Below are 22,930 nucleotides of genomic sequence, written 5' to 3'. Positions count from 1 at the left end.
GCTTCTCTATTTTCCGTTGTTCTGCCATCGTCGTTTCGAACGACTGTGAACGAAACTAAAATTAACTCGTTGATTCATTAGGAATTAAAAAAGAAAGGAAGGTCGGCATGCGAACGAGGATCGCCAGGAACACACAGAAATATCAATATACTACTTTCCTTCATCGTTTCACCTTCTTTTCAAGAAAGATTCGTTTTGACGATGCAACTTTTTCGCTAAAGAAAATAAATGCCAAGCACAATTCGTCGTACACAGCCGTCTACGTGTTTAAGCAAATTAGTTTTCTAGTAACAGCGCTGGGATATACGTGTCTCAGCAATCTCATAGATTAGATCTCTCTTTATCTGTATTACTTACCCTCCGACATCTGATAAATCGTCCTTGTGGGGACCTCCTTTATTCGGGAAGGGAAGAAGAGGCATCTTCGCCGCAGCACTCTCTTGCTGTTCCCGTAATAAGCGTTTTCGCTTTTTACTCCAGAGCTCATGACAATCTTGCCAAGTCGGAAGCTGTGGTGCTGGCATCCTAATATATTATGAAAGCGTGATGCATTTTACGAATAGGATTTTAACAGAGATATAGTTTGCAAAACGGAAAATTGATCAAAATCGTAACATATTTTTGACTATATGAGCATGGACTGCTAATTGACTGCATATCCTATAATATAGAAATGAGCGAAAAATATTTTCCAATATGTAATGATTGTTTGATTAAGTAACGCGACATCAAATATCCCACACGCACAATTATGCTTTACATACAAATTTTACAAGTTTTTCTTAATTTTAATTTTTGTAATAAAATATTTATCAATATATCTCTTACTGGCGACAGTTTTTAATTTTATTAAATAGTTGATATTTGATTTGCGCAAAGTATATTCATTTTTATGAGCCATGTATGCGCAATTAAATTTCTTCTATTCTGGAGTCTTTACAATTTCCATTCTGTTCTAATAATATGTATGCAGAATGAAAATTTATTACTGCTCTGTTCTTTCTTTTTCTACACACATAGTCATGTAACAATATATATTGGAAGAGTAGCGCAAAGAAATTTCAGTTCATAAAAAGAGATGAATATATAGTCTAGAATAGGAAAATTTTGAACCGAATATCTAATTTTTTTTAATTCTTGATCAATTGCAATATTGAATGCCGCGCGACTATAACAATTAACAGTTCATACTTATATAATCAAAGGATAACATACTGTTCAGGCTGAACATTCTTCAGCCAAGCGCTCTTGAGCGCGTCGGCTGCCGTTATTCGCTTCTCAGGATCTAATTCCAACATCTTATCGAGGAGATCCAAGGCAGGCCCTGGCATAAACGAGAAATCCTCCCTCAGACGTCTTCTATGCTGCTTTTTTGGCTTAAGTGTATGCCAGTGCGGTAATTTTATCACAGAAGGCCAAACAGCGGGAGTTGGAGTTCCACAAACCCTCGAAATCATCTCCAGCTGCATCATATCTACATTGGCCTGCGATAAAGAATTTAATTATTAATATTGATAATAACATTTAGCCTCTCTTCTTTTATTCAGCTTAATGGATGATTACGAGATATGTACAATATTTACCTGGAACAACGGTTTCTTCGAGAATAATTCTCCCAAGATACACCCACAACTCCACACGTCAATTGCGGGCCCGTAACGTTCCTCCCCTAGCAAAAGTTCGGGAGGTCTGTACCATAGAGTGATCACCTTGTTAGTGTATGGCCTCTGTCTGTCCTCCGCATTATATAATCGTGCCAAACCAAAGTCGGCCAGTTTAACCTCGCCCCTAATTAAAATTATACGATTATATACAATTATCAGTAAAACAAATCTATTTAGATTCGTTAAAAATCACACACGTACTTATTATTCATCAATATATTCGAGCATTTAATATCTCGATGCAGAAAATTTTTGCTATGACAATAATTCAAACCATCCAGCAATTGTTTCATGATACTGGCGTTATTCATCTCGTTGAAATCCACCATACCGGATTCCAGTAGGCCCATTAAATCATGATCCATGTATTCGAAAACTAAATAAAAAGAACCTTTATCCTGAAACAGATGAAGAACGATACACAAGTTGATAGAGATATTCTGTACTCTTGTTTATTAGACATTGATTGAAAAATATCGATATTGTGATAATTATATATTATGTTGATTACTGATATTTCATTTTGTATATACAATATTTTTAATAAATAAAAAAATATCGACAAATATATAAATATAGGAATCCTATTAGAGAAATTACACATTATTTCAGCTAAAAAGATACCTTTCGAAAGTCCAGTGCATCTTGCTTATCGGTGACTATTTCTCTAAGATTAACAATGTTTTTGTGATTCAGTTGTCGCAGAATTTTTATTTCTCTGACCGCCGTGACGGGGAAGCCCTCTTTCTCGTTCTCAAGGCGAACCTTCTTCAAGGCTACCAGTACTCCTGCTCGTTTGTCTCGTGCCTTATACACCTGTCCGTAAGTACCTTCTCCGATTTGCGTTATAAACTCGAACACGTCGACGCATCGTTCTCCCCAATCTTTGCCGCCAGAGGCTGACATGGGAGCATGACAATTTCGCGATCCTCTGCGCTTTAGTATTTTCGGTCTCTTCAGCTTGGGTTTTGGCGCCACTCGTTCAAGCTTCAAACGTGGCGGCGTCGCATTCGGATCGTCCTCGCCACTCAAGTCTTCCGATCCAGGTACAACTGCAGAAGTCACATGATCAATGATAAGTTAAAATTAATATATACAAGTGATAAAAATTAAAAAAAAAAAAGAAAAACTTACCTGGTGGCATCGGCAGATCCTTGATGCCCTTCTTTTGCGGTGGCTTCGGCGTCGATACCGTTGCAAACTTGGACTGCGTTTTGCTGGGAGGAGTTGGAGATCGACTCGGCGGGGAATCTATGCTCTCCAGATCGTTCTGATTGATGCCGGGTGGCATTGGTAATCTCTTCAGACTTTTGGTCGTGAACGTTACTATGGGAGGTTTGGGAGGATCCACCGACTTCAGTGGCACAAGATTGTTAGGCGGATTGAATTTGGACATAATTGTGGGCGCCGGAACAGGAATCGGTGGCGGTGGGACAGACATGTTGGGTAAAGTCGGTGCCGGTGGAATCGGCGGCACCGACATGGGCACAACGGGCGCAGGAACTTGCGGTAAGACTGTCGACACGGCTTCGACGGATTGCGGCAGTGGTGGTGGAGGCGGTAGCGGCGGCTGTACACCAGGAGCGGGAGCTGAAAAATTCGGGCTGTGCGATATGGTGATTGGACAGTTATTGGGTGGCATCGATGACGATAATGATGATGTATTGGGCGAGGTATGTATAATCGTGTGAGGAACAAGGGGATTTGCCACCACGCCGGACGTCGGATTGGATGCAACAGCTGCGACAGATGTTTGACCGATGGGTGGCAACGGCGGTGTTTTGCCCGCTAAAACACCATCGTCGCTTGTCGTCGGGACGGGAATGTCGACAACGTCGACCGCGCTCTCGGGAGCCTTCGCTTGTTGCTCCTTGTGATTGATAGGTCTGTCCTTATTGTCAGTGGAGGAAGTTTTATTCTCGGAGGACACGTTGCTGCCGCCATCCCTCTCGTCGGTACCCTCTATAATCTGCACTTCATCCTGATTCACAGCTTTCTCCTTCGCGGCCTGTAACTTCTTGTACGCCAGCTCCCTCATATTTCGATCCTTCACGAGCTCTGCGAACAGACTAGTCTCGCTAATCTTCGCCTGTACTCGAAGATTTCGGGCGGTGATGCTCGACGGACTTCTGGCCCGCGATCTATGAGGGGAAGGAGAAGGTATTCGAGGACGCGGACTTTTCGATTTGTGTTTTCTAAGCAACTTGTGAGATTTGCTGGGTGAGCGCGACTTCTTCGGAGTGCGGCTCCTCCTGCGCGATCGCGACCTTGAACGAGATAGCTTTCGCCATCTTGCCTGTGGACTGCGAGACCGCGATCGAGACAAAGGCAGATGTAATCTGAAATGGAAACAGGGTCGTCACGCCCGAATGTATTACAAGAAATTTACTTATGCATCTTTGATACATACATATAAATATATACATAAAGAAAAACAAAGAATAAATTTAAAAAAAATTTTTTAAGACCTGCTTCCAGTAGGACTCCTAGTTGATCTCGATTTCCGTTTGTCCCGCCTATCCTTGTCGTGATGACGGTGGCGTCGATCGGATTCGTCTCGCCTTCTGCGCTTAGGAGAACTGACGCTATCCGTTCTCCGCCTGTGACTGCCCACGGGGCTCGGGCTAAACTCTCGTCGTCTAACCGCGGTAGGACTCGGACTGTGCCTGAGTCTATGAAGCACCGGAGTGGGACTGAAGTCTCTTCTTCGCGGAGGCGGACTATGATCCCTGCGTCTCGACGGTGGACTGGGACTATGCGGTCTTCTACGACTCGAACCGATGGGCGTCGGACTCATGCTGCTACGTCGCATCACGTGAATACTAGGACTACGTTTCTGCCGATCGGGACTGTGTTTCGGCATGGAGGACATGACCTTGTTCAAGCTCTCCGGCGTCGTGGCGCGGGGAGGCAACAGCGGCGTGTGCGGCGATTCCGTTTGCCGTGTCTGCAGGAGAGAGGGTGGCGTCACGTTGCGCGACGTCTGCCTCGACATCTCCAGGTCCACGTCGTCGCTGGGACATCGGTGCTCCTGCGGAGTCGCCGGCGAGATCGGCGACGTGCTGTCCTTCAACGGCAACGGCGGCGATTCCGACCAATTTGTGGGACCGGCCGTCGACGATTGCTTCTCGCGATCCGGACTCAGAACGTCCTCGCCGACAGCGTGGTGCGGACTCACGCTGACGGAATGTCTCTTGGATTTTCTCTTCTTCTTTTTCCCCGAATTCGACAACGGGCTCAGACTCCTCTTCTTCTTCTTCTCGCGTTTGTGCTTCTTCTCCTTTCGCCGGGCGTATCGTCTCGATTCCTCCTCGTATTCCGGCGTCGTTGCACCGTGCATCGTAGCTGGCTGCTGCTGCTCATTCGGCGAGTAACATCTACCGATGGCGTGTCGATGAACCGGTGGTGACGGCGACAGGCTGATGGGTGACGCACCGAGGGCTCGAGGTACCGGGCTACCGCCATAGTATCGCCTCTGAAGAAGCGATTCAGGTACTTCCCCATCCGTGTAACTATTGGCGCGACTATCCTCCGATTGTATCTCTCCGGCTTCCGGCTCAGAAAGATCCTCGCTGCTTACGTCGGAGTACTCAACTAATGGTTTGACAACTGAAGAAGCTACAGTAGGCACATTCTCCAGTGATTTGTCGCGGGAACGTTTCTTCTTCTTCTTCCCGGAATTCTTGCTCTTGCCATGCCGTCTGTGTCGCTTATCAGCACCGTCAAAGGTGTGTCGGTTCACGTCGCTGCTCGTGCTGCCTCTTCTTCGCGAGCGAAATCTCCCATTACGTTCCGCCCGTTCGATATCACGAGTGCTAGGCATGTCACCTACTAAAAATAAGGCAGATATCAATATTTATGATACATATATTGGCTATGTTCAGCAGAAAAAGCAGCTTTGCAACAGTTGTAAAATTTGTGAATCCAATTGGTGTATGCTCTTGATCTTAGCTGAATCTAAGAGTATACTAATCAGATTCAACAGTTACAACAGTTTACAACAGTTGTAAAGCAGCTTTTTCTGTTCAACGCAGCCATTAATCGCATAAATGGCACTTTGCATTTCTTTTCAATACATGAATGTGATAATAAAAACAAACTGTTGCAGACACAAATAAATTTAGATAACAAATCTCACATACATGTTATTAGTTATCATTTGTCGCAGAAGATATCACTAACTAATTCATGAGATATGCATGTGTATGTATGTATACATATATCTACATATGTACAGGTTGAGTTCAATCACAAATATTTCAAGGCGTATATACGCATTTTCTTTTTATTGGTCAAAAATATATATAGAAACTACATGTGCGATAACAATTTTATTCTAGAATACTCCAGGTGGCTTTACATCTCACTGTGTTTTTCAACAGTCATCATCTTGAGGTTCCACGGGCGGAGGAAGGGGACGGAAATATAGGAGCCACGAGGTTCCGTCTGACTTACCCTGGCATCGGTGGAAACTCAACAACAATCGGAAGTGACGGTATCGTTCCGACGTGTTCCGACACAGTCTCGAGGCCGATCGTCATGAATATGTACACTCACGATATATATACACTCTCCTCAACAATCCCTCATGCACGTAAGACGCACACGCGTCCGCGCTCGCTCACGCACACATCGACATATATATTATGTGTATATATATATATTTATATGTATATGGGCGATATCGCGAGATGACGCGATTATCCTGCGCGCGAGAGAGCGAGCGAGCGGTCGCGCTTTATTCCATCCGGATCGAGGACGAGAAAATATCGTTCGGCGGAAGGCAAGGCGGGAAAATCAGCGCTGGACTAAGAGGAAGTGACAAAACGCGTGGTCACGAATCTCTCGGGCGAGCCAGCGCGGCCGCCATTGCTCTCTCTAAGCACACGGACTCGCCCAGTTTCTTCTTCCGGGGGAGAGGAGAAGAAAGTTGGACGGTACGTGTATGGGAGATAATTCGGGGGTCGTAAATTCGTGTACTCACGTGCGATATAGATCTTGCGACGTCTGCGTGGCGAGCTTCGCTGTTGCTCGCATCAGGCTCGAAATCCAGCACCAGGGGTTTCGACGAAACGGATCCCCGACGTGTTCCCGTTCTCGTCGCTTGCCTCTTGCCCGAATTTTTCCTCTCCTAGTTCCTCTCTGCGCGCAGCAAATTTCTTTCAGCACATAATTCGCGGACGACCGAGGCGTTTCTCGCCGGAGATTTAGCTCTATCGCGATCGTACGGCGCTCAGGCGATCATATTTTTATGATTCTGGCGGCCGATCGCATCATATCGCATGTATTTTCTTTGGATTGGATTTTCGGCTCGAGATCGTGAAATCCTAGCTCGACCGAGTGGAAGCCATTTACCATTTGGCACGTCATTTCGTGACGTAACGAGCTGCGCGACAGTGGCGTCGCAAAGCGGTGGAATGCGATAGGTCGATCGAAAAGGGGCGAGCAACCTCGCAGGACGCTTCGATTGGACAGCTCAGTATTCGACGAGCCAATCGGCTTGCTGGAATTTCTAGGGAATTTTCAGCGACCAATGACACGGCGAATCTTGATCGAGATCAACCAATCGTCTCTCGATACGTATCAATTTTCTTTCCAAAGAGGAATAATCGAATAAGAAAATTGGCGAAATGTGTCATATGAAATTATTTATGAATTATATTATTCAATCAATCGAGACTTTTTATAATTTATAAATAATATAATAATAATAATAATAATAATAATAATAATAATAATAATATTAATAATAATAATAATTATTATTATTATTATAATAATATAATAAAAATAATATATAATAATATAATATAAAATAATATAATATAAAATAATACAATATAAAATAATATAATATAAAATAATATATATAATATAATATATAATATTTTTATTTTTATTATTTTTTTTCGAATGACAGACGACAGGTACAACGAGACTCTTCGATCGGGTTGCTGCGCATGCACGAGTTCCTTTCGCGGCAAACGTAACCTATAAAAATACTTTTAATTGTAATTGAGATATAGCGAAATCGCGAGGAGGCTTAGTTTAGAAAAATGGGCGAACGCTACAACATTCACAGTCAGTTGGAGCATCTGCAGTCTAAATACATCGGCACAGGACACGCGGACACGACTAAGTTCGAGTGGCTTGTGAATCAGCACCGGGACTCCTGCAGCTCGTACATGGGACATTACGATCTGCTCAACTTCTTCGCGATCGCCGAGAACGAAGCCAAGGCGCGAGTCAGATTCAATCTCATGGAGAAGATGCTGCAACCCTGCGGACCCCCGCCCGAGAAGCCGGAGGATTAAACTTCCCTTTGTCGTTGCAAACGTGTTCTTTTTTTTAAGTGATAAAAAAACTGTATTAATCGCACAATAGTTATTTCGAGGAGGATTAAACTCTAGCAAAAATTAGATAACAACGTGGATGCATAACCTCGATTATAGATTTGTATTAACAAAGATACATATAAAGACATTTTTGTATAATCTTACCTAGTTTCTCAAATCAATTATATAATAAGATTTTGTAATTTATCATCGATAGTTATATTAAGAGAAATCAAGATGCCTATTTCTTGTTCTACAAAGTGTGGGAAAGATGCTATTTTAAAGGTAAAATTTTCACAAAATTTTATTACTTGAAAATATTTATATAAATTGTTATTATTAAATGGAATTGAATGTGTCTTTTAGAGGCCAAAAACTGGTGATACGTTATGCAAAGATTGCTTTTTTTTGGCATTTGAGACTGAGATTCACGATACAATTGTCAATGGTAAACTGTTCAAACCTGGTAACAAAGTTGCCATTGGAGCATCAGGTGGAAAAGATTCTACTGTACTTGCATATGTTTTAAAGACTCTGAATGAAAGGCACAAATATGGATTAGATCTATTTCTTTTATCCATTGATGAAGGAATTACTGGTAATAAAACACATTCACACATATAGACATAAATATTTAATTTAATATATTTTATAAAATGCATTATTGTGTAGGATATAGGGATGATAGTTTGAAAACTGTGGCACAGAACAGAGATGATTATGGCCTTCCACTTAAAATCTTATCATACAAGGAATTATATGGATGGACAATGGATTCTATAGTTACTGAAGTAAAATATATCAAATAATATAAGTTTAAAAGTTCTAATTAAACACACATTGTGATAAATATATAATTGTATTTTAGATTGGTCGTAAAAACAATTGCACATTTTGTGGTGTTTTTCGAAGACAAGCACTAGATAGAGGTGCTGCAATTTTGGAAGTAGATTGCATTGTAACAGGTCATAATGCAGATGATATCGCTGAAACTGTGTTAATGAATATCTTAAGAGGAGATATTGCTCGATTGCAGAGATGTACATCTATAATCACTGTAAGACCATCATTGCATATATATACAAAAGAAAATTTTGATAAATTAAAAACTGATTTGTAAATATGTTAATACAGGCTGGTGCAGATTCCATCATGCGTTGTAAACCACTGAAATATGCATATGAAAAAGAAATTGTCATGTATGCATATTTTAAGCAACTAGTATATTTCTCCACAGAATGCATATATGCTCCAAATGCTTATAGAGGTTATGCACGAGCTTTTCTAAAGGATTTAGAAAAAATGAGACCTTCATCCATTATAGACATAATACATTCTGGTAAAAGTTTTTCGTTATATTTTATTGTAGCATTTTTATTATGTAAACTAAAGATAATTATATTGTTATATATTATATATCAGGTGAGCAGTTGCAAGCAAATGATAATGTAAAGATGCCAGAAAGAAGGAATTGTATTCGATGTGGATTTGTTTCAAGTCAAGAAATATGCAAAGCATGTGTTTTGTTGGAAGGTTTGAATAGAGGACTGCCGAAACTCGGTATTGGCAAATCTAATAAAGTTAAGAAAATAATGGAGTTGGACACAGATAAGAGAAATGGACAGCAAAGTATAGATTTTTGAGATTTTCATGTATCAAAATATATAGAAGGTAATGTACAATATATATTCTTACAGAAAATACTTTTTATTTCTCTTTCGTCACAATTATTGAAAAAATATTTCATTACTGATATTTTGGTTCAAATAAAAGATTATTGTGTGTATATATATATATATATATATATATATATATATAATTTTTTTTATTGACGCTAACAAAAGCAATTTTTACTTTTTTTGTGGTATAAACATTTTTCAAATATATTAACATTGGATATTAAAACTTGCATATTGCCAAATATCAAAATCAAATAGAGCAATATCATTTTGGCTTTATCACTTATTGCTTTTGTATTATTTTTTTTACTACAATAGAAATATTTGTTTTATAAATATTATAAACATATCAAAATTTATACTATATAAGCTGCTGCTCTTTGGGTGATCTCTGTTCTGCAAATGGGGCAGTTATTATTGATGCTAGCTGAACAATCTTCACATATGCATACATGGCCACAAGGCAACAGGATAATTTCGCGAGCATTTGTATTGCAAACCACACATATCTGATCTTCTCTGAGATCTCTATCTCGGACTCTTTGACGTCTTTCTTGACGAGATGTCTCAAGCGATTGTCGTAACTGTTCTACCATTCTTTGCTCCTGTTTATTCTTCCAGTAACGTCTTGCCATGATTCCTCCGAGAAATAATCCGATTGTGCCACTTATTACACAAAATATCCTATATTTATGCAGAAAGTTATGCATTTAATTACATATTTAATTTTATTAATAGATATAAATTTTTAAAAAATTTATACATACCTGTATAACTTCTTACGATCATCTAAATTCCGTATCAAAGTGGTGATTGACATGCTTGTTATATAAAAAGGCGATCCATTTAATGGAGATTGCAAATTAAGAATGTCAGATTTAGTTTGTGATCTTGAAAGCTCACCTACTGCTGTAATAACTGAATTTTCACGTAACATTTTTTCTGTAGACTGTATGCCACGTTGTCGCACTCCTAATAATTAATAAGATTATAAAATGTAAGTTTTGACAAAATTTGGTACTTTATAAATAATGTAATTCAAAATTTTATATAAGAAAAATAAGCAATCTCAGCTTATTACCTGTGAAAAATCCCCATATAAGATCCACAAATGTAGGTACACTAGGTTCAAAACGATCAGAAATTATATCCAAGTCTAAGATATCAGCAGATAATGGATCTATAATTTCCACAGAGTACCATCCTTTTTGTAAAACAAATGGTACCACACGATATACTTTCTGAATTATTCGTTCATGAGCAGACCTATAATATTATAATCAGTTGGATTGATCAATTAAGAAAGTAATGCTAACAGAATCAACAAAATTATTCGTATTCACTATCATTAATAAGATCATTTATAAATGTATGCCTTACCAGAAACCAGTAGATGTTCTAGCGATAACATGTTCACTAACTCTAAACTTCTGTATAACTCCAGTAACATCTTTTTTATTAATACTTTGCAATGCTTCTCCTAATGGTTTCACGATTCCTCTGATAGCAATATAATCTATTTTGTTATTTGGACTGTTATCTATTAGATTTGTCAGATCTGGTCCAACGTCATACAGTTCGACACTCTGCAAAATACACACAGTTTCTACCAGTTTAGCTTAGAGATATTTTAACGTATTTCTATTTTAATTGTAATGTGGTTAAACATTTTAAATCGAATAATTTTGACATTACCTTAACTGCATCAATCGAATTCTTGTAGTGGATATATTGTTTTAAACAAATAGCGAATACGACGGTGTCAATTCCGAGAGCAACTATTTCGCCTAAATACTCCATGATTAGATTATTTTTAGACGCATCTTCCCAATCTTCACAAATTTATTTTTGTTAGATTACATCAAAATAAGTCATCTCGAAAAATTTTTCAGATTGCAAAAAATCTGGCAGGAGATAGGAAGGGACACTGCCACGTATTTTTCTTAGATCGTTGCGCTGTCATCTGATACCAATGATTCGTACAAACGAACTAAAATCTATTCATATATTTATTAGATAAATGCACTACACAACATGGTTATGTTTGAAGATGTAAAAATCATCGGAGATCCAAATTACGTTTGATCGACCAATCAGAATGAACGAAGCGAAGACTTCTTTCTCATTGGCTACTTGAGAGCTTTTCTATCCGATGAATATATTTCCGAACACAACTAAAATGAAAGATCTTTTTTTCGACTTGATAAAATTACTGCTTAGTCGCGCGTGATTTTTTCTTCAATTTATAAATATATATATATATATATATATATATTATTATTAAAATATTTTTACACACACATGTAGATGACACACATATTCTTAATAAGAAAACGATTTTTCGAAAACATCTTCAGAGAAAGAGAGAGAGAAATATGCGCCTTTTCTCTCGCTTCACCGTGCTGCGTAGTGGTGGATGTTGGGGGGGGGGGGAACTGACATGCGCAGCTGTTCTCCCACTCACCCGCACGTGACGCGTAACGTGCCGCTACTAGCGTCACCTGGAGGTCAAATAGTGTTTCCCTATAGCCTCATCACGACGAGACATCCCGTAACCTGTGTTATATTTTAATTTTATTTGTATGTATGACGATCCTATTGCTATATTACATTTCTTCCCGAAGAATACATCATCTGTTTATGCATATATGTGCGTACTATAATGGATCTTCGCGAAATAAATGGTCAATATCGATGTTACAAATTCGTCAGTTTCTATTTCCAATTTGCCTTTATCGAAATGTATATGCACGGATGATTTAAATATGCATTGAAATATAGACGCCGGCCAACTTCAACTTGCCCTAAAATATAATTATAAAATAATATAATCTATATTGTTCATAATACGTAATATTTGCATATGTATATTTCGGATAAGTTTTGAAGTAAACCGGCCGAGATATCCTAGCCATTTTTAGCGCCACATAATAGTCGGCGTCACTTTGTAGTTTAGTCAGTTATAAGCTTATATAAATGATCACACTGTGCCATGATTTTTAGGTTATATTAGTCTTCTAGGTTAGAAACTTTTATTATATTCACGGTTTTTAACATTACAATAGAAAACATTTGAAAACATTAGTATGTATACTACAGAAAATAAAAATGCAATAAGTAATATAATTAATAAACTTTTAATTTGATAGATATGCTTAGCATTATTAAAAATTGATACTCGAATGCAACGAAGAAAACTCGAATTTTAACTAACTAAAAATGAAATAATTCAATTTCTTAAAATTTCAGAAAGAATAGAGGAAGATAACAATTGTGTACAAAAATTTATATTTGTAGAATGTACAATCTTAGGAGATGTCTGATAGCCTCGATGAAGATTCATTGGGAACTTTTGATGCAAAAATCAAGCCATGAAAGTATTTTATCACCTAAGATCAATTGCTGTACAGGCACTTGTATTTGGAATAATACGATGTACAAACGATTTTATTGCCAGAGCGTGGTTCAAGACAAGAAGACAAAGGCATTGCAAGATTATGCGCAGCAGAAACTTGATGATCTTTTATTGGATCCTGAGTACAAAAAACGCTATCAATTGTTAGAATTAGAATTAAGCAGAATGCAGTATGATGGTCTGAAAGTTCCTACAAAACTTAGACCAAATGATTGGTGGATATTGTTAAAACAACAGAGCAAGAGGCAAAGAATGTAAGTACTTTATATTTCTCTTTAGAAAATACTTTTATTAGAGTAATTTTGATTAGGTCTTTAAATAATATCTCGATTAAGATGTATTTATTTTATTAACATTGTACAGGAGATATCTTTACTATTTGTGGTGCAATGAGGTAATAAAGGAAAATTTTAAAATGAGAAAGGTGAATAAGAAGGCTCAGTTGCTCGCTGCACAGGCAGAAGCTAACCAAACAAAAGATACTAGTGAAATAAAATATGCAAGTAATAAAATGTTTCGAGCTGTATATCAAAAAACTATGAACCAATATAATAATGCTAAATTAATTCAAGCTATAATGTTTGCACCGAAAGTTGTGTTTGATTGTAGCTATGAGAGTCATATGAACTATTATGAAATCCACAATTGTGCTAGACAAATGACTCTGGCTTTTGCCGAGAATCGTGCTCATGTCGATCCTTTGTGTCTTTATTTTTGTAATTTGAACAAAGAAGGATTGCTTATGGAGTGCTTTCATCGCAATATACCTACCTTATTGGATCCCGAGTTTCCAGCGATTGTGACATCACAATCTTACTTAGATTTGTTTCAGAAAGATCAATTATTGTATCTTACTCCACACTGTAAAACTGATATAACTGAATATGATTCTGACACCATATATATCATAGGTGCAATGGTAGACAGAGTTAGTTGATATAAAATGTTCTTTATAAATGAGATACATACATATATAAATATATATTACATATCCTGTAAGTTATATCTATTAAGTAAATTTCTTATCAATTTTCTAGGGTAAACCAGCACCTATATCCTTGGCAAAAGCCAAGAGGGATGGAATTCGCACGGGAAAATTGCCATTAGAAAAATATCTCGAATGGTCTTCTGGTTCTAAATATCTTGCACTTAATCAGATGATAAATATATTATTGGATATAAAATGCACAGGAGATTGGGACAAAGCATTCCAGCATGTGCCAAACCGAAAATTAAAAGATATCAGAGATATAAACTATAATAGAAATTTATACTCGAAAAAGATGAAAAGTCAAGCATCGCCCACGAAAAAAATTGATCCATTAAATTTTGCATTTAAGAATAAAAAACAGAGTTGATTATAACATCATAAAAGGTAACTTTTGCGATTGTATATATGTGAATATGTATGCAATGTATATTGATACAATATATAAATGTATAATAAATTAATAGGGAGGGGGGATGATTCTAAATTATTATATTGTTACAAAACTTTTACATACACGTATCCATTTTTAATTGCATTTATAATTTTATTTCAAATTATTTTTTTCAAATTAATAAAATTTACAGAAACAATTTCCTATTTATAAATTTTATAAATTTAATATTTAAAGTGTAATATATAATCTTTTGAATTTTATGCTTCTAATCTCGTGTATGAAAAAAAACGACTATTCATTCTAATATTCTTTCGGAAGGAGGGCAGATAGACTTTTTATAATGCTACTATGTGATATTTGCCTTTGCAACTAAAATGTCACTCGTCATATTTTTTTCTTCTCTAATGTTTTATAAAGATACAGAATATTAAATATATGAGCTATATTAAATTCAATGGAATCAAAATTTTGAATTAAGTGAATAAAATGTACTGAACTTTCTTAAATAATATAATTTTTAATGCATGGATACTTTCGACTTTCCAAATGTTTTTTTAATTTATATTTTCTCTGTACGAGAATATTGTCTTTAACATATATATCATTTGCTGAATATTTTAACAAATATTAGTTTGAATACAGAAAATAATATCAGAAGTTTTATTTTAGTTCTAATATATGAATTTTTCACATACATAATGATATCTCTTCTCTTTCCATCAATTTTAGTGAGCGCTATATATTTGAATTGACCTGAATTTAATTATTATATATATAATCTCTAGTTTATGCATTTATAATTATATTATATATTTATAATTCTTATTCGCGTAGGCGAAGAAATACGATAATTCCTAATCTTTGATTTTCCTTTCATTTAGGTACTTTATCCTCGGAGAAAACGAATGATTCAACTTTGAAGAAGAGGTTTTCTTTCTGCGCACCTCAAATGTCTTCAGGGTCAGTTATGCGCGGCCGTCAAACATTCGTGAATGAATCGTATTGCGTGACGTCATTGTCAGCCAACGTAGCTGGCCAGCCGGTTTGTAAGGCTCGTCCGTGACAGAGGGTGGCGAATCCATGAGGTGGCGCGTGCGCCCTCCTGTCACGCGATGCATCCGAAGAAACACGGATGCCAGCCACGGGGCGGGCAAGCAAGCAGCCAGACAGGCAGGCTCCGTCGTCGTTTCTTTTATTTTTTTTCGTCACCGTCCGCGTTTCGGTGTGAGAGAGCGGCAGCAACGAGAGAAATGCAACGGCGAGAAGAAGCTACGAAGATCGGAAAATATCGCCCTCACAACTGAAGAGATTCCGTCACTCGCGCGCTTCCCTTCCCTGCGGACAAACGGCCACCACCGTAACGCATCCATTTAGGAGCTGTTAGTGTGATTCATCCCGTGAATTTCCCAGAGGGATTTATTCATTCTAGTATCGCATTTCTTTTTTTCCTTCCTCTCAGTAGCAAGAAGAGAAAAAGAGAGAGAGAGAGAAGAGCGTCTGCGCTCCGATCTGTTCAGTGTGTTCTATTCGAATTGATCGATAATACAAATCCAGGATAATTGGGTCGCGCGCGACTAATCGCGACCTGAATAACATATAGAATTGCGCTTCCATCTGCGAGGAGGAAAGTGTTAGGAGGTGGAGGTGGATTTTCGCCGGGGAGAGAAGCTTTTATAATTTACATTGGATATTTGTTTTTATGCCTTGGGCTACCTCTACATATATGATGAAATTGCAGCTGCTGGTTATCGAGACGGATTATTGCTGGAGGAAAGCGTTGCTTAGGTAAGCGATCATCTGTTTTTCCACAAGTACTTTTCCATATACATATACTTCCTTTCTGCTCTTTAATATAGCATCGCTTTGCATTAGCAATTTTTAATTGTGCAAACGACACCAGTAATTAAATGAATATGTCATTAATGTCAGAAAGACCGAAATTGTTCTTCTGTCGTTTATTAATATAGGACATTCTACCATTAGTTAAATTTATTTCGGTAAATTATTTGATTTTATTAGATGTTTATTTTTTCACGTGTGAAAACTCTAAATTGTCAGTTCATCTAATTAAACTCTTACAGATTAATTTAGGTTCACACGATGAAAAGGAGAAAAACAATGATTTAGATAGCAAATTTAATAGCAACATTTACACATTTGCACAAGTGCAAGCTTAACAATTGCAAACTTTGTAGCGCAACGTTTTTTTATTTCTTGCTTATTGTTCTCATTTGTAAATCTGAGATCGCAAAACTTATTGTCAGTTATATATCATGTTATGCATTATTTTATTATTACAGTTACATTACGCATTATCCGATAATCGCACGAAGAATGGATCATATATCATGCGGCCGCATTTGTGCTTCGAAGTGATTTCCGAGCAGTATTAAGCAGCATCGATAATGTACCTCATCCGCTTTGAATAAAGCAATATTTTCATCGCTAATATTCCATAAAGTACCACCATTTTCCATCGTGTTCATCTCTTATTCAGTATGTATAATATATTTTTTTCATTAGGCACTTTCGTGCTTCATAATATCGCGAATGTCTCTTACTGTCTGTAACGAGACATAAAAATGTTAACAATTAGTAAATTAATTATTTTTATCCTTTTCATTTTTGTCTGCTAAAAAAGCGAGATAATCAATTTGTCGGTCTTTAATTGATTCTTTAGTATTGTGAAAAATATTAAAAAAATATGAATTAATGGTGTCAACATATTGACTAGCATTTCTAATGTTTTATTTTTAATGATACATTTATTTTTTATAGATTCCATTTAAAATTAGGATTGAAATAAACTTTAATTTTGTAATTTAAGATCAAATATTTTTTTTATCTATTTTAATCAAAATAGTTTACTTTTTTTAATTTATACAAAACTTACATTGTTTATTTATAACTTTTATTATAAAAACTTATATACTTAAAAGTTTATTTTAATTTATATTTAAACAAATATATTTTTTTAATGTATACATTTTTAATATTATACTTTCAATATAAAAGTTACTAAAATTTCATCCTAGAATAAATAATCTACGTTTATTTGATTAATTAATTAATTATTTAAACGTTAAAAACAAATAAAATAAATAACAAAAATTAAATAATACACTTTTGAATCATATAATTATTTGTATCATTAATAATCTTGAAATTTTAATTTATGTTTTCTGAATTTTAAATAATTTATAATCATTTTCGAACGATTGGCGCGACGATAAATTCGAATTTTCGCGGGCAAGTGTCGGGCGGTAATTCTCGTGGCCGCCACTAGTGGCGCTCGTGTCGTCTCTTTTGAGACGTCTCACGCGCATGCGTAGTCGAGGGTGGGAGAGTGGGGGGAACGTACGCGAGCTGGTACGCCGTACCAGTCGTCAGTGCGTGCGACGGCGGTCCGGACGTGTGAGTGTGTACGGATCGCCGCCGGTGGCGTCGTCCGAGTGATCGTCACGGAACTGAACTAAGCGGAGCGTTCGTTTATTTACGTGTGTATGCGTGTGTGTATTTATATGTACATTCGCCGTCGCGTGTGACCGATGAATTTGTCTCGCGAGTTTAGTCCCGAGTGCCCGACGAACGCGAGCCCGAAGAGGAGTCGTTTGCCGTCCAGTGTCCATGTAAAATCATTCACTAGAACTGCCAACCCTCTCCCCCGCTCCTCCGTTATATAGTTGGTTAGTTTCGTTCGTGTGTTCGTTTTGATTAGTGTTGTGGCTCTCACCCGTTTCTCTCTCTTTCTCTCTCTTTCTCTGAAAAAAAATCACGCTCCGCGCGCGATTGCTCTCTTTCTTCTGTCTATTTCTCTCTTTAGTCTCTTCACTCTCTCCTTCTTTCTCTCTCACTCTTTTAAGAAAGCGCACGTATTCGAATGCGCATTTTGTTGGTTATGTTTCCCGTTACATTTCGCACATAGCCCCGTTTATAAACGCGTGCTTTCTTCTTTATGCACGTGTAAGTATGTATGTGTGTGCACGCATCTGGTCACGAAACAGATAGGAGAAAGATAAAAAAAAAGAAAGAGAGAGAAGCGGAGAAAGAGAGGACAGTACTGTAAATGACATAGTAGTGCGTGTACGTATAAAGTAAAAAATGCATAAGTTAAGACTACCTGTCAAGGTCGAATTGCCCAGTGCTTTAACAAGGTATGGCGAGACCTAATTTACAGATACCATATATTATTTCTTTTATCAATATACGCTGTGTCATGTGACACGTCGGGTTTATGTTTAAGTTTTGGATACATGATTCTGGGTATTAAAACTTATCTTACGTATAAGTCATTCTCTTCTTTGATCACGCAGTGTATTTATCTGTTTTCTTTTCATATGCTCACATTTGCAATTTACTTATTTATTTATGATAGATGCTATATATTTATTTTTAAATAAAAAATTAAAATAAATTTTTTAATATCTAAATAGAGAAGTTTTCATAATAAAAAAGATTATAATGTAAGTTTTGTATAAATTATAAAAATGAAATTATTTCGATTAAAATAAATAAAAAAATATTTGATCTTAAATCAGAAAATTAATTAGTTTATTTCAGTCTTAATTTTAATAAAAATCTATATTAGGAATATCATTAAAAATAAAACATTAGAACTACTGCTCAACATGTTGACATCATTAATATTTTTTAATATTTTCTTATCTTTGATGCTTCAGGACCTCTCGACGCGAAGTATATCGCATTGTCACGCGCATAGGAAAGTTATTTATATATCTAGATTTGTGCGTTTCGCGCAAGAGAATGAGAACGCTTATATGAAGTACATATGTGCCATTTCGCAAATGCAAGATGGACATTGCACTGTGATCTTATTTTCTTTTTTTTTCGTGACTGTGCATTATGTTAACGATATCACATGTTTATAATATCGACGCGGCGTATTAATATTTTGCATCTAGAATCGTGGAATCCATTACGTTTAAATTCCCTTTTCTTTTCAGCATTTTTTAAAATCCAGTTTCACTCTCGGAAACGACAAAATGACTTATGTGTCTATCATATTACATTATATATGCATACACATATATGCATATTGAGAGATATCAATATTATTACGCAATTCAGTAAAAATAACTTTTTTTACGTTAAATATGATTCCACAAAGTTTTCAAAGTTGTAACGCGATGGAAACCAGAATAATATTTAGCGTTAAAAAAATTACGAAAAATAGTTAATTTTTTTTGTTGAATTGTGTTATTAATTTTTTATTGAACGAAATAGAAAATTATCTACTATAGAGTACAATAATATCAAAATATTAAGTACATTTGAGAAACTTAAAAAATTTTGTTACGTACAAGTATAATATTTTCGCGTTATGTTCGAAAAGATTGCAATTAACGAATTAACCATAGCGTTTTATCATGATAAGAGCTCTTATCTCACTAATACAATTAAATCGCGCATAATTTTTCAAGTATATATTCGTCTTTTAATGTTATCGAATATGGTTTCGATAACCGGTATCGTATCGTTATCGTCACATGTCACGGTTTACGTTTATAATCGTGATTAACAAGGCGTACGTTAATTTTGTTGCAAACAACGAATTTACTTATGGCTATTCGACATATTTAAAACGGATCGTTCAATACAAATAGATAGAATATATAGTTTACAACGGCAAAATTTTTAGAAATTTACAAAAAGCCGCTTTATTAATATAAAAAACAAAAATTATCTTCGTAAAAGTAAGAGAGCATTAATCTATATACATATATTGCTTATTATGACGAGTGTATCTAAAAAAAGTTTTTTTAAATATTATTTAGAATTTTCTGGCACAAACAATTTCACAATAGTCTTGCAGAGTCACGTTCTATTTGATATATATACATGGTTTGTCGCACTTTACGTGATGATTTTCATAGTTGTATATATTGCAATATTCAAGCGCTATCGCGATAATATTATTCATTATCTCTTCTCCAGCATATACTGTATTATTGCTTATATCATACCACTTTAGCGAATATTTGTTGAATATACATATCTAGATTTATCACTGACAATAAAGCTATGTTTTGCGTGATCATAATAGGTAGCATGAAAAAAATGTATTTATCGACCTTATATGTTGCTATTATCGCATGCTTGCATGACCCGTTGATGCAGCTGTAGTTAGAGATGTCCGCGTAAACACCTGGTCATCAGAGTATTAGACATTCATCTCCTGCAGCTGGTCTGTTATAAATGCGAATGTCGCAACGAAAATGCTCTCCGAAATAATGATCTTTTAAATCTTTAAACTATATTTAGATCTCAGCCAACAATAATCGAGAAGAATTTTTTCAAAAATTTTCAGTATTCAGTATTATAAATATTATAATTTACAAAAAAGTTGTTAATATTATAAAAGAATGTATATACATAGAAATATTATATGCATACAGAGTGTAAAAAATTAATTTGATAATCTAGATCTTTTTATATAAGCACGATTTTCAACGTAAAATTTTAAAATACAAATTATTCGTTGTATTCACAATGTTTCGGTGCGCATTCAGTGTCCAGCGAGAAGACGATAACGATAATTCCGTCCCGGTCTGAATGTTCGGTGCGATTAGTCTCTCCTTCCGTTAATTGAGTCTCGCTCGTCGCGACAATCGTACGACTATTCTTATGGAAAGCAGTCTGGCTTTATATATTATTCATGTGAAAACCACATATTTTTTATATTTCTACGTCAATTTATTCGCGAAATAATTTTTCTCATCTAATCTAAACGTTCGGTCTTTCGAAATTAAAAAATTGCAACTCATTTTTTTATTTTATATTTTTTTGGAGAATTATTTATCGATTAATTTAACTTCTGAAAGGCATTTTCTCTCTCTCTCTCTCTCTCTCTCTCTCTTTGGTTAGTAACTCCGAAAAATATAAAAGAATAATAATCGCTCACGAAATATCGACGACTCTCGCAAATATAGCCAGTTGTCACGAATATTCGCTTTAATTTATGTTCTTCGCGCGAACACACCTCGCGATCTATATTAGATAGCATATTTTTGTAGACTTTAGTCAACGTCGAATTTTATCGCGAGGGTCCTTTCCACCTTTTGAAGGTGTGACCGTGATCGAGGCACGCACGGGGCACCCTTCGCGATCGATCGCGCGCCCTTCTAAAGGATCCGCTCGCTCAGCCAGTCAGATAACGCTAGATCGTCGCCGCGAACCACCTGTGTAATCAAGTGCGCGCGCACTCGCCAAGTGCACGTGCACGAGAGGGAAAACCGTGAACGTGTAATGTAAATAACTGTGCCTTTGCGGTGCGCGTTCTCGCGCATTTAGATCTCTTAAAAACCATATTTAGAACATTTTCTTCGCTTCTTCATACGTTTATATAGAGCGTTAAAAAGCGTTCAAGGCTCAGAGGATGGATAGCACTTATGAAAAAAATGTGTAACAACACAGAAAAGTAAAATTAATTTTGCCAGAGATAAAAGTGATTTAATAATATAAATAGTAATGCTTATATATATATTTTTTTTGCATAAAATTATATCTTTGTATGAGTTAAAATAAGATTATTTAAATCTGTTTTATGAAATTTTTCGTCGAAGAATATGTATTGAAGAATATTAATTTTTTTTATCATGTCTCTTACAGTATTATATAAGATATGATAAAAAAGATAAATATTCTCCAAGACAATACATATTCTTCGAAGAAAAATTTCGTAAAACATTTCAATATAATCTAACGACATACATATATGTCGTCAGATTATATTTAAATGTTTTACGAAATTTTTCTTCGAAGAATATGTATATAAAAGCAGTTATGAGATTTTCTGACTCTTCTAATCATTTTACACCCAAGTATTGAGATAAAATTATCTAAAAATCTAAAGAATGTAAATAATTTATGATATTTCTAAAATAGATATATATTATATATTCGAGATATTTTTCTCTAATCTGACGATATATGTATATATCCTATATAAAATATGAGATTGATAAAAAAGATAAATATATTCTCCAAAACAATACATATTCTTCGAAGAAAAATTTCGTAAAACATTTAAATATAATCTGACGACATATATGTATGTCGTTAGATTATATTGAAATGTTTTACGAAATTTTTCTTCGAAGAATATGTATTGTGGAGAATATATTTATCTTTTTTATCATATCTCATATCTTATATAGGATATATACATATATCGTCAGATTAGAGAAAAATATCTCGAGTATATAATATATATCTATTTTAGAAATATCATAAATTATTTACATTCTTTAGATTTTTAGATAATATTATCTCAATACTTGTGTGTAAAATGATTAGAAGAGTCAGAAAATCTCATAACTGCTTTTAATCCTTTGGCAAACAAAAATCACTTTTATCTCTAGCAAAAAAAAAAGATTAATTCTTCCAAATCCTGAAATCTCTTTTTTTAATAGTCTCTATTATGTTTGATCTT

General features: G+C 35.7%; 6 protein-coding genes across 27 annotated transcripts in view; 4 read left to right on the top strand and 2 right to left on the bottom strand.

The window, feature by feature from the left end:
* Cdk12 (Cyclin-dependent kinase 12) overlaps positions 1-7,034 on the bottom strand; it is a 13,818-nt gene extending 6,784 nt beyond the window's left edge. For 3 of the 8 annotated variants that reach the window (XM_029302252.2, XM_029302295.2, XM_029302311.2), the window contains exons 1-8: positions 6,649-7,034; positions 4,133-5,495; positions 2,799-4,003; positions 2,289-2,716; positions 1,866-2,062; positions 1,584-1,788; positions 1,216-1,484; positions 358-525 (exon numbers count right to left, since the gene is read on the bottom strand). In XM_029302252.2, the coding sequence (XP_029158085.1) occupies positions 358-525; positions 1,216-1,484; positions 1,584-1,788; positions 1,866-2,062; positions 2,289-2,716; positions 2,799-4,003; positions 4,133-5,487 (3,827 nt within the window). In that variant the 5' untranslated portion in view covers positions 5,488-5,495; positions 6,649-7,034. Of the gene's footprint in view, positions 1-357; positions 526-1,215; positions 1,485-1,583; positions 1,789-1,865; positions 2,063-2,288; positions 2,717-2,798; positions 4,004-4,132; positions 5,496-5,806; positions 5,976-6,024; positions 6,099-6,119; positions 6,600-6,648 lie in introns of those variants that run through there. The other 5 variants (XM_029302263.2, XM_029302257.2, XM_029302287.2 and 2 more) reach the window with 5 other exon arrangements.
* Positions 7,035-7,615: 581 nt separating this feature from the next.
* On the top strand, positions 7,616-8,163 carry Sf3b5 (splicing factor 3B subunit 5). Its single transcript, XM_029302241.2, has one exon. The coding sequence runs from the start codon at positions 7,721-7,723 to the stop codon at positions 7,976-7,978; it is 258 nt and encodes an 85-aa protein (XP_029158074.1). The 5' UTR covers positions 7,616-7,720; the 3' UTR covers positions 7,979-8,163.
* Positions 8,164-8,223: 60 nt separating this feature from the next.
* On the top strand, positions 8,224-12,258 carry Ctu1 (Cytosolic thiouridylase subunit 1). The gene is made up of 7 exons (XM_029302230.2): positions 8,224-8,284; positions 8,366-8,597; positions 8,672-8,790; positions 8,868-9,056; positions 9,134-9,338; positions 9,422-9,670; positions 12,036-12,258. Exons 1-6 carry the CDS (start codon positions 8,237-8,239, stop codon positions 9,640-9,642), a joined length of 1,014 nt encoding a protein of 337 aa, XP_029158063.1. The 5' UTR covers positions 8,224-8,236; the 3' UTR covers positions 9,643-9,670; positions 12,036-12,258.
* Positions 9,647-16,929, top strand: LOC114930381 (mitochondrial ribonuclease P protein 1 homolog). 10 transcript variants are annotated; one of them, XM_085485629.1, is made up of 6 exons: positions 9,647-9,670; positions 12,928-13,347; positions 13,457-14,021; positions 14,131-14,468; positions 15,360-16,263; positions 16,779-16,929. In XM_085485629.1, the coding sequence occupies exons 2-4, from the start codon at positions 12,977-12,979 to the stop codon at positions 14,449-14,451; spliced, it is 1,257 nt and encodes a 418-aa protein (XP_085341755.1). In that variant the 5' UTR covers positions 9,647-9,670; positions 12,928-12,976; the 3' UTR covers positions 14,452-14,468; positions 15,360-16,263; positions 16,779-16,929. The 10 variants fall into 10 exon arrangements, with proteins under 10 accessions (XP_085341755.1, XP_085341756.1, XP_085341752.1 ...); XM_085485630.1 differs by lacking the exon at positions 9,647-9,670 and adding an exon at positions 12,193-12,258 and having other exon boundaries at positions 12,976-13,347; XM_085485626.1 differs by lacking the exon at positions 9,647-9,670 and adding an exon at positions 12,200-12,258.
* Positions 9,947-11,887, bottom strand: Mul1 (mitochondrial E3 ubiquitin protein ligase 1). Its single transcript, XM_029302219.2, has 6 exons — positions 11,758-11,887; positions 11,374-11,675; positions 11,059-11,264; positions 10,760-10,944; positions 10,446-10,650; positions 9,947-10,362 (listed from the first exon to the last, which is right to left on the bottom strand). The coding sequence occupies exons 2-6, from the start codon at positions 11,476-11,478 to the stop codon at positions 10,035-10,037; spliced, it is 1,029 nt and encodes a 342-aa protein (XP_029158052.1). The 5' UTR covers positions 11,479-11,675; positions 11,758-11,887; the 3' UTR covers positions 9,947-10,034.
* Positions 16,178-22,930, top strand: part of LOC146722039 (phosphatidylcholine:ceramide cholinephosphotransferase 2) — a 24,310-nt gene continuing 17,557 nt past the window's right edge. The window contains exon 1 of one of the 6 annotated variants that reach the window (XM_029302151.2): positions 16,178-16,263. In XM_029302151.2, the coding sequence (XP_029157984.1) occupies positions 16,178-16,263 (86 nt within the window). Of the gene's footprint in view, positions 16,264-16,909; positions 16,975-17,835; positions 18,633-22,930 lie in introns of those variants that run through there. The other 5 variants (XM_085485634.1, XM_029302208.2, XM_029302187.2 and 2 more) reach the window with 5 other exon arrangements.

Source organism: Nylanderia fulva, unplaced genomic scaffold (assembly GCF_048542155.1).
Source record: "Nylanderia fulva isolate GAGA-0341 unplaced genomic scaffold, ASM4854215v1 Scaffold38, whole genome shotgun sequence".
Taxonomy (NCBI): Eukaryota; Metazoa; Arthropoda; class Insecta; order Hymenoptera; family Formicidae; genus Nylanderia; species Nylanderia fulva.
The sequence above is the reverse complement of the archived record's forward strand: the minus strand, read 5'-3'. Positions and strand labels throughout refer to the sequence as shown.

Coding starts and splice junctions, on each gene's coding strand:
- Mul1 (XM_029302219.2), bottom strand. CDS start 11,478: ATGGAGTATTTAGGCGAAATAGTTGCTCTCGGAATTGACACCGTCGTA. Junction 10,651..10,759: donor TATATGGGGATTTTTCACAG/GTAATAAGCTGA, acceptor ATTAATTATTAG/GAGTGCGACAACGTGGCATA. Junction 10,363..10,445: donor GATCGTAAGAAGTTATACAG/GTATGTATAAAT, acceptor GCATAAATATAG/GATATTTTGTGTAATAAGTG.
- Ctu1 (XM_029302230.2), top strand. CDS start 8,237: ATGCCTATTTCTTGTTCTACAAAGTGTGGGAAAGATGCTATTTTAAAG. Junction 8,598..8,671: donor CATTGATGAAGGAATTACTG/GTAATAAAACAC, acceptor ATTATTGTGTAG/GATATAGGGATGATAGTTTG. Junction 9,339..9,421: donor TATAGACATAATACATTCTG/GTAAAAGTTTTT, acceptor ATTATATATCAG/GTGAGCAGTTGCAAGCAAAT.
- Sf3b5 (XM_029302241.2), top strand. CDS start 7,721: ATGGGCGAACGCTACAACATTCACAGTCAGTTGGAGCATCTGCAGTCT.
- LOC114930381 (XM_085485624.1), top strand. CDS start 12,261: ATGTATGACGATCCTATTGCTATATTACATTTCTTCCCGAAGAATACA. Junction 12,329..12,975: donor TCATCTGTTTATGCATATAT/GTGCGTACTATA, acceptor TTATATTTGTAG/AATGTACAATCTTAGGAGAT. Junction 14,022..14,130: donor TAGGTGCAATGGTAGACAGA/GTTAGTTGATAT, acceptor TCAATTTTCTAG/GGTAAACCAGCACCTATATC.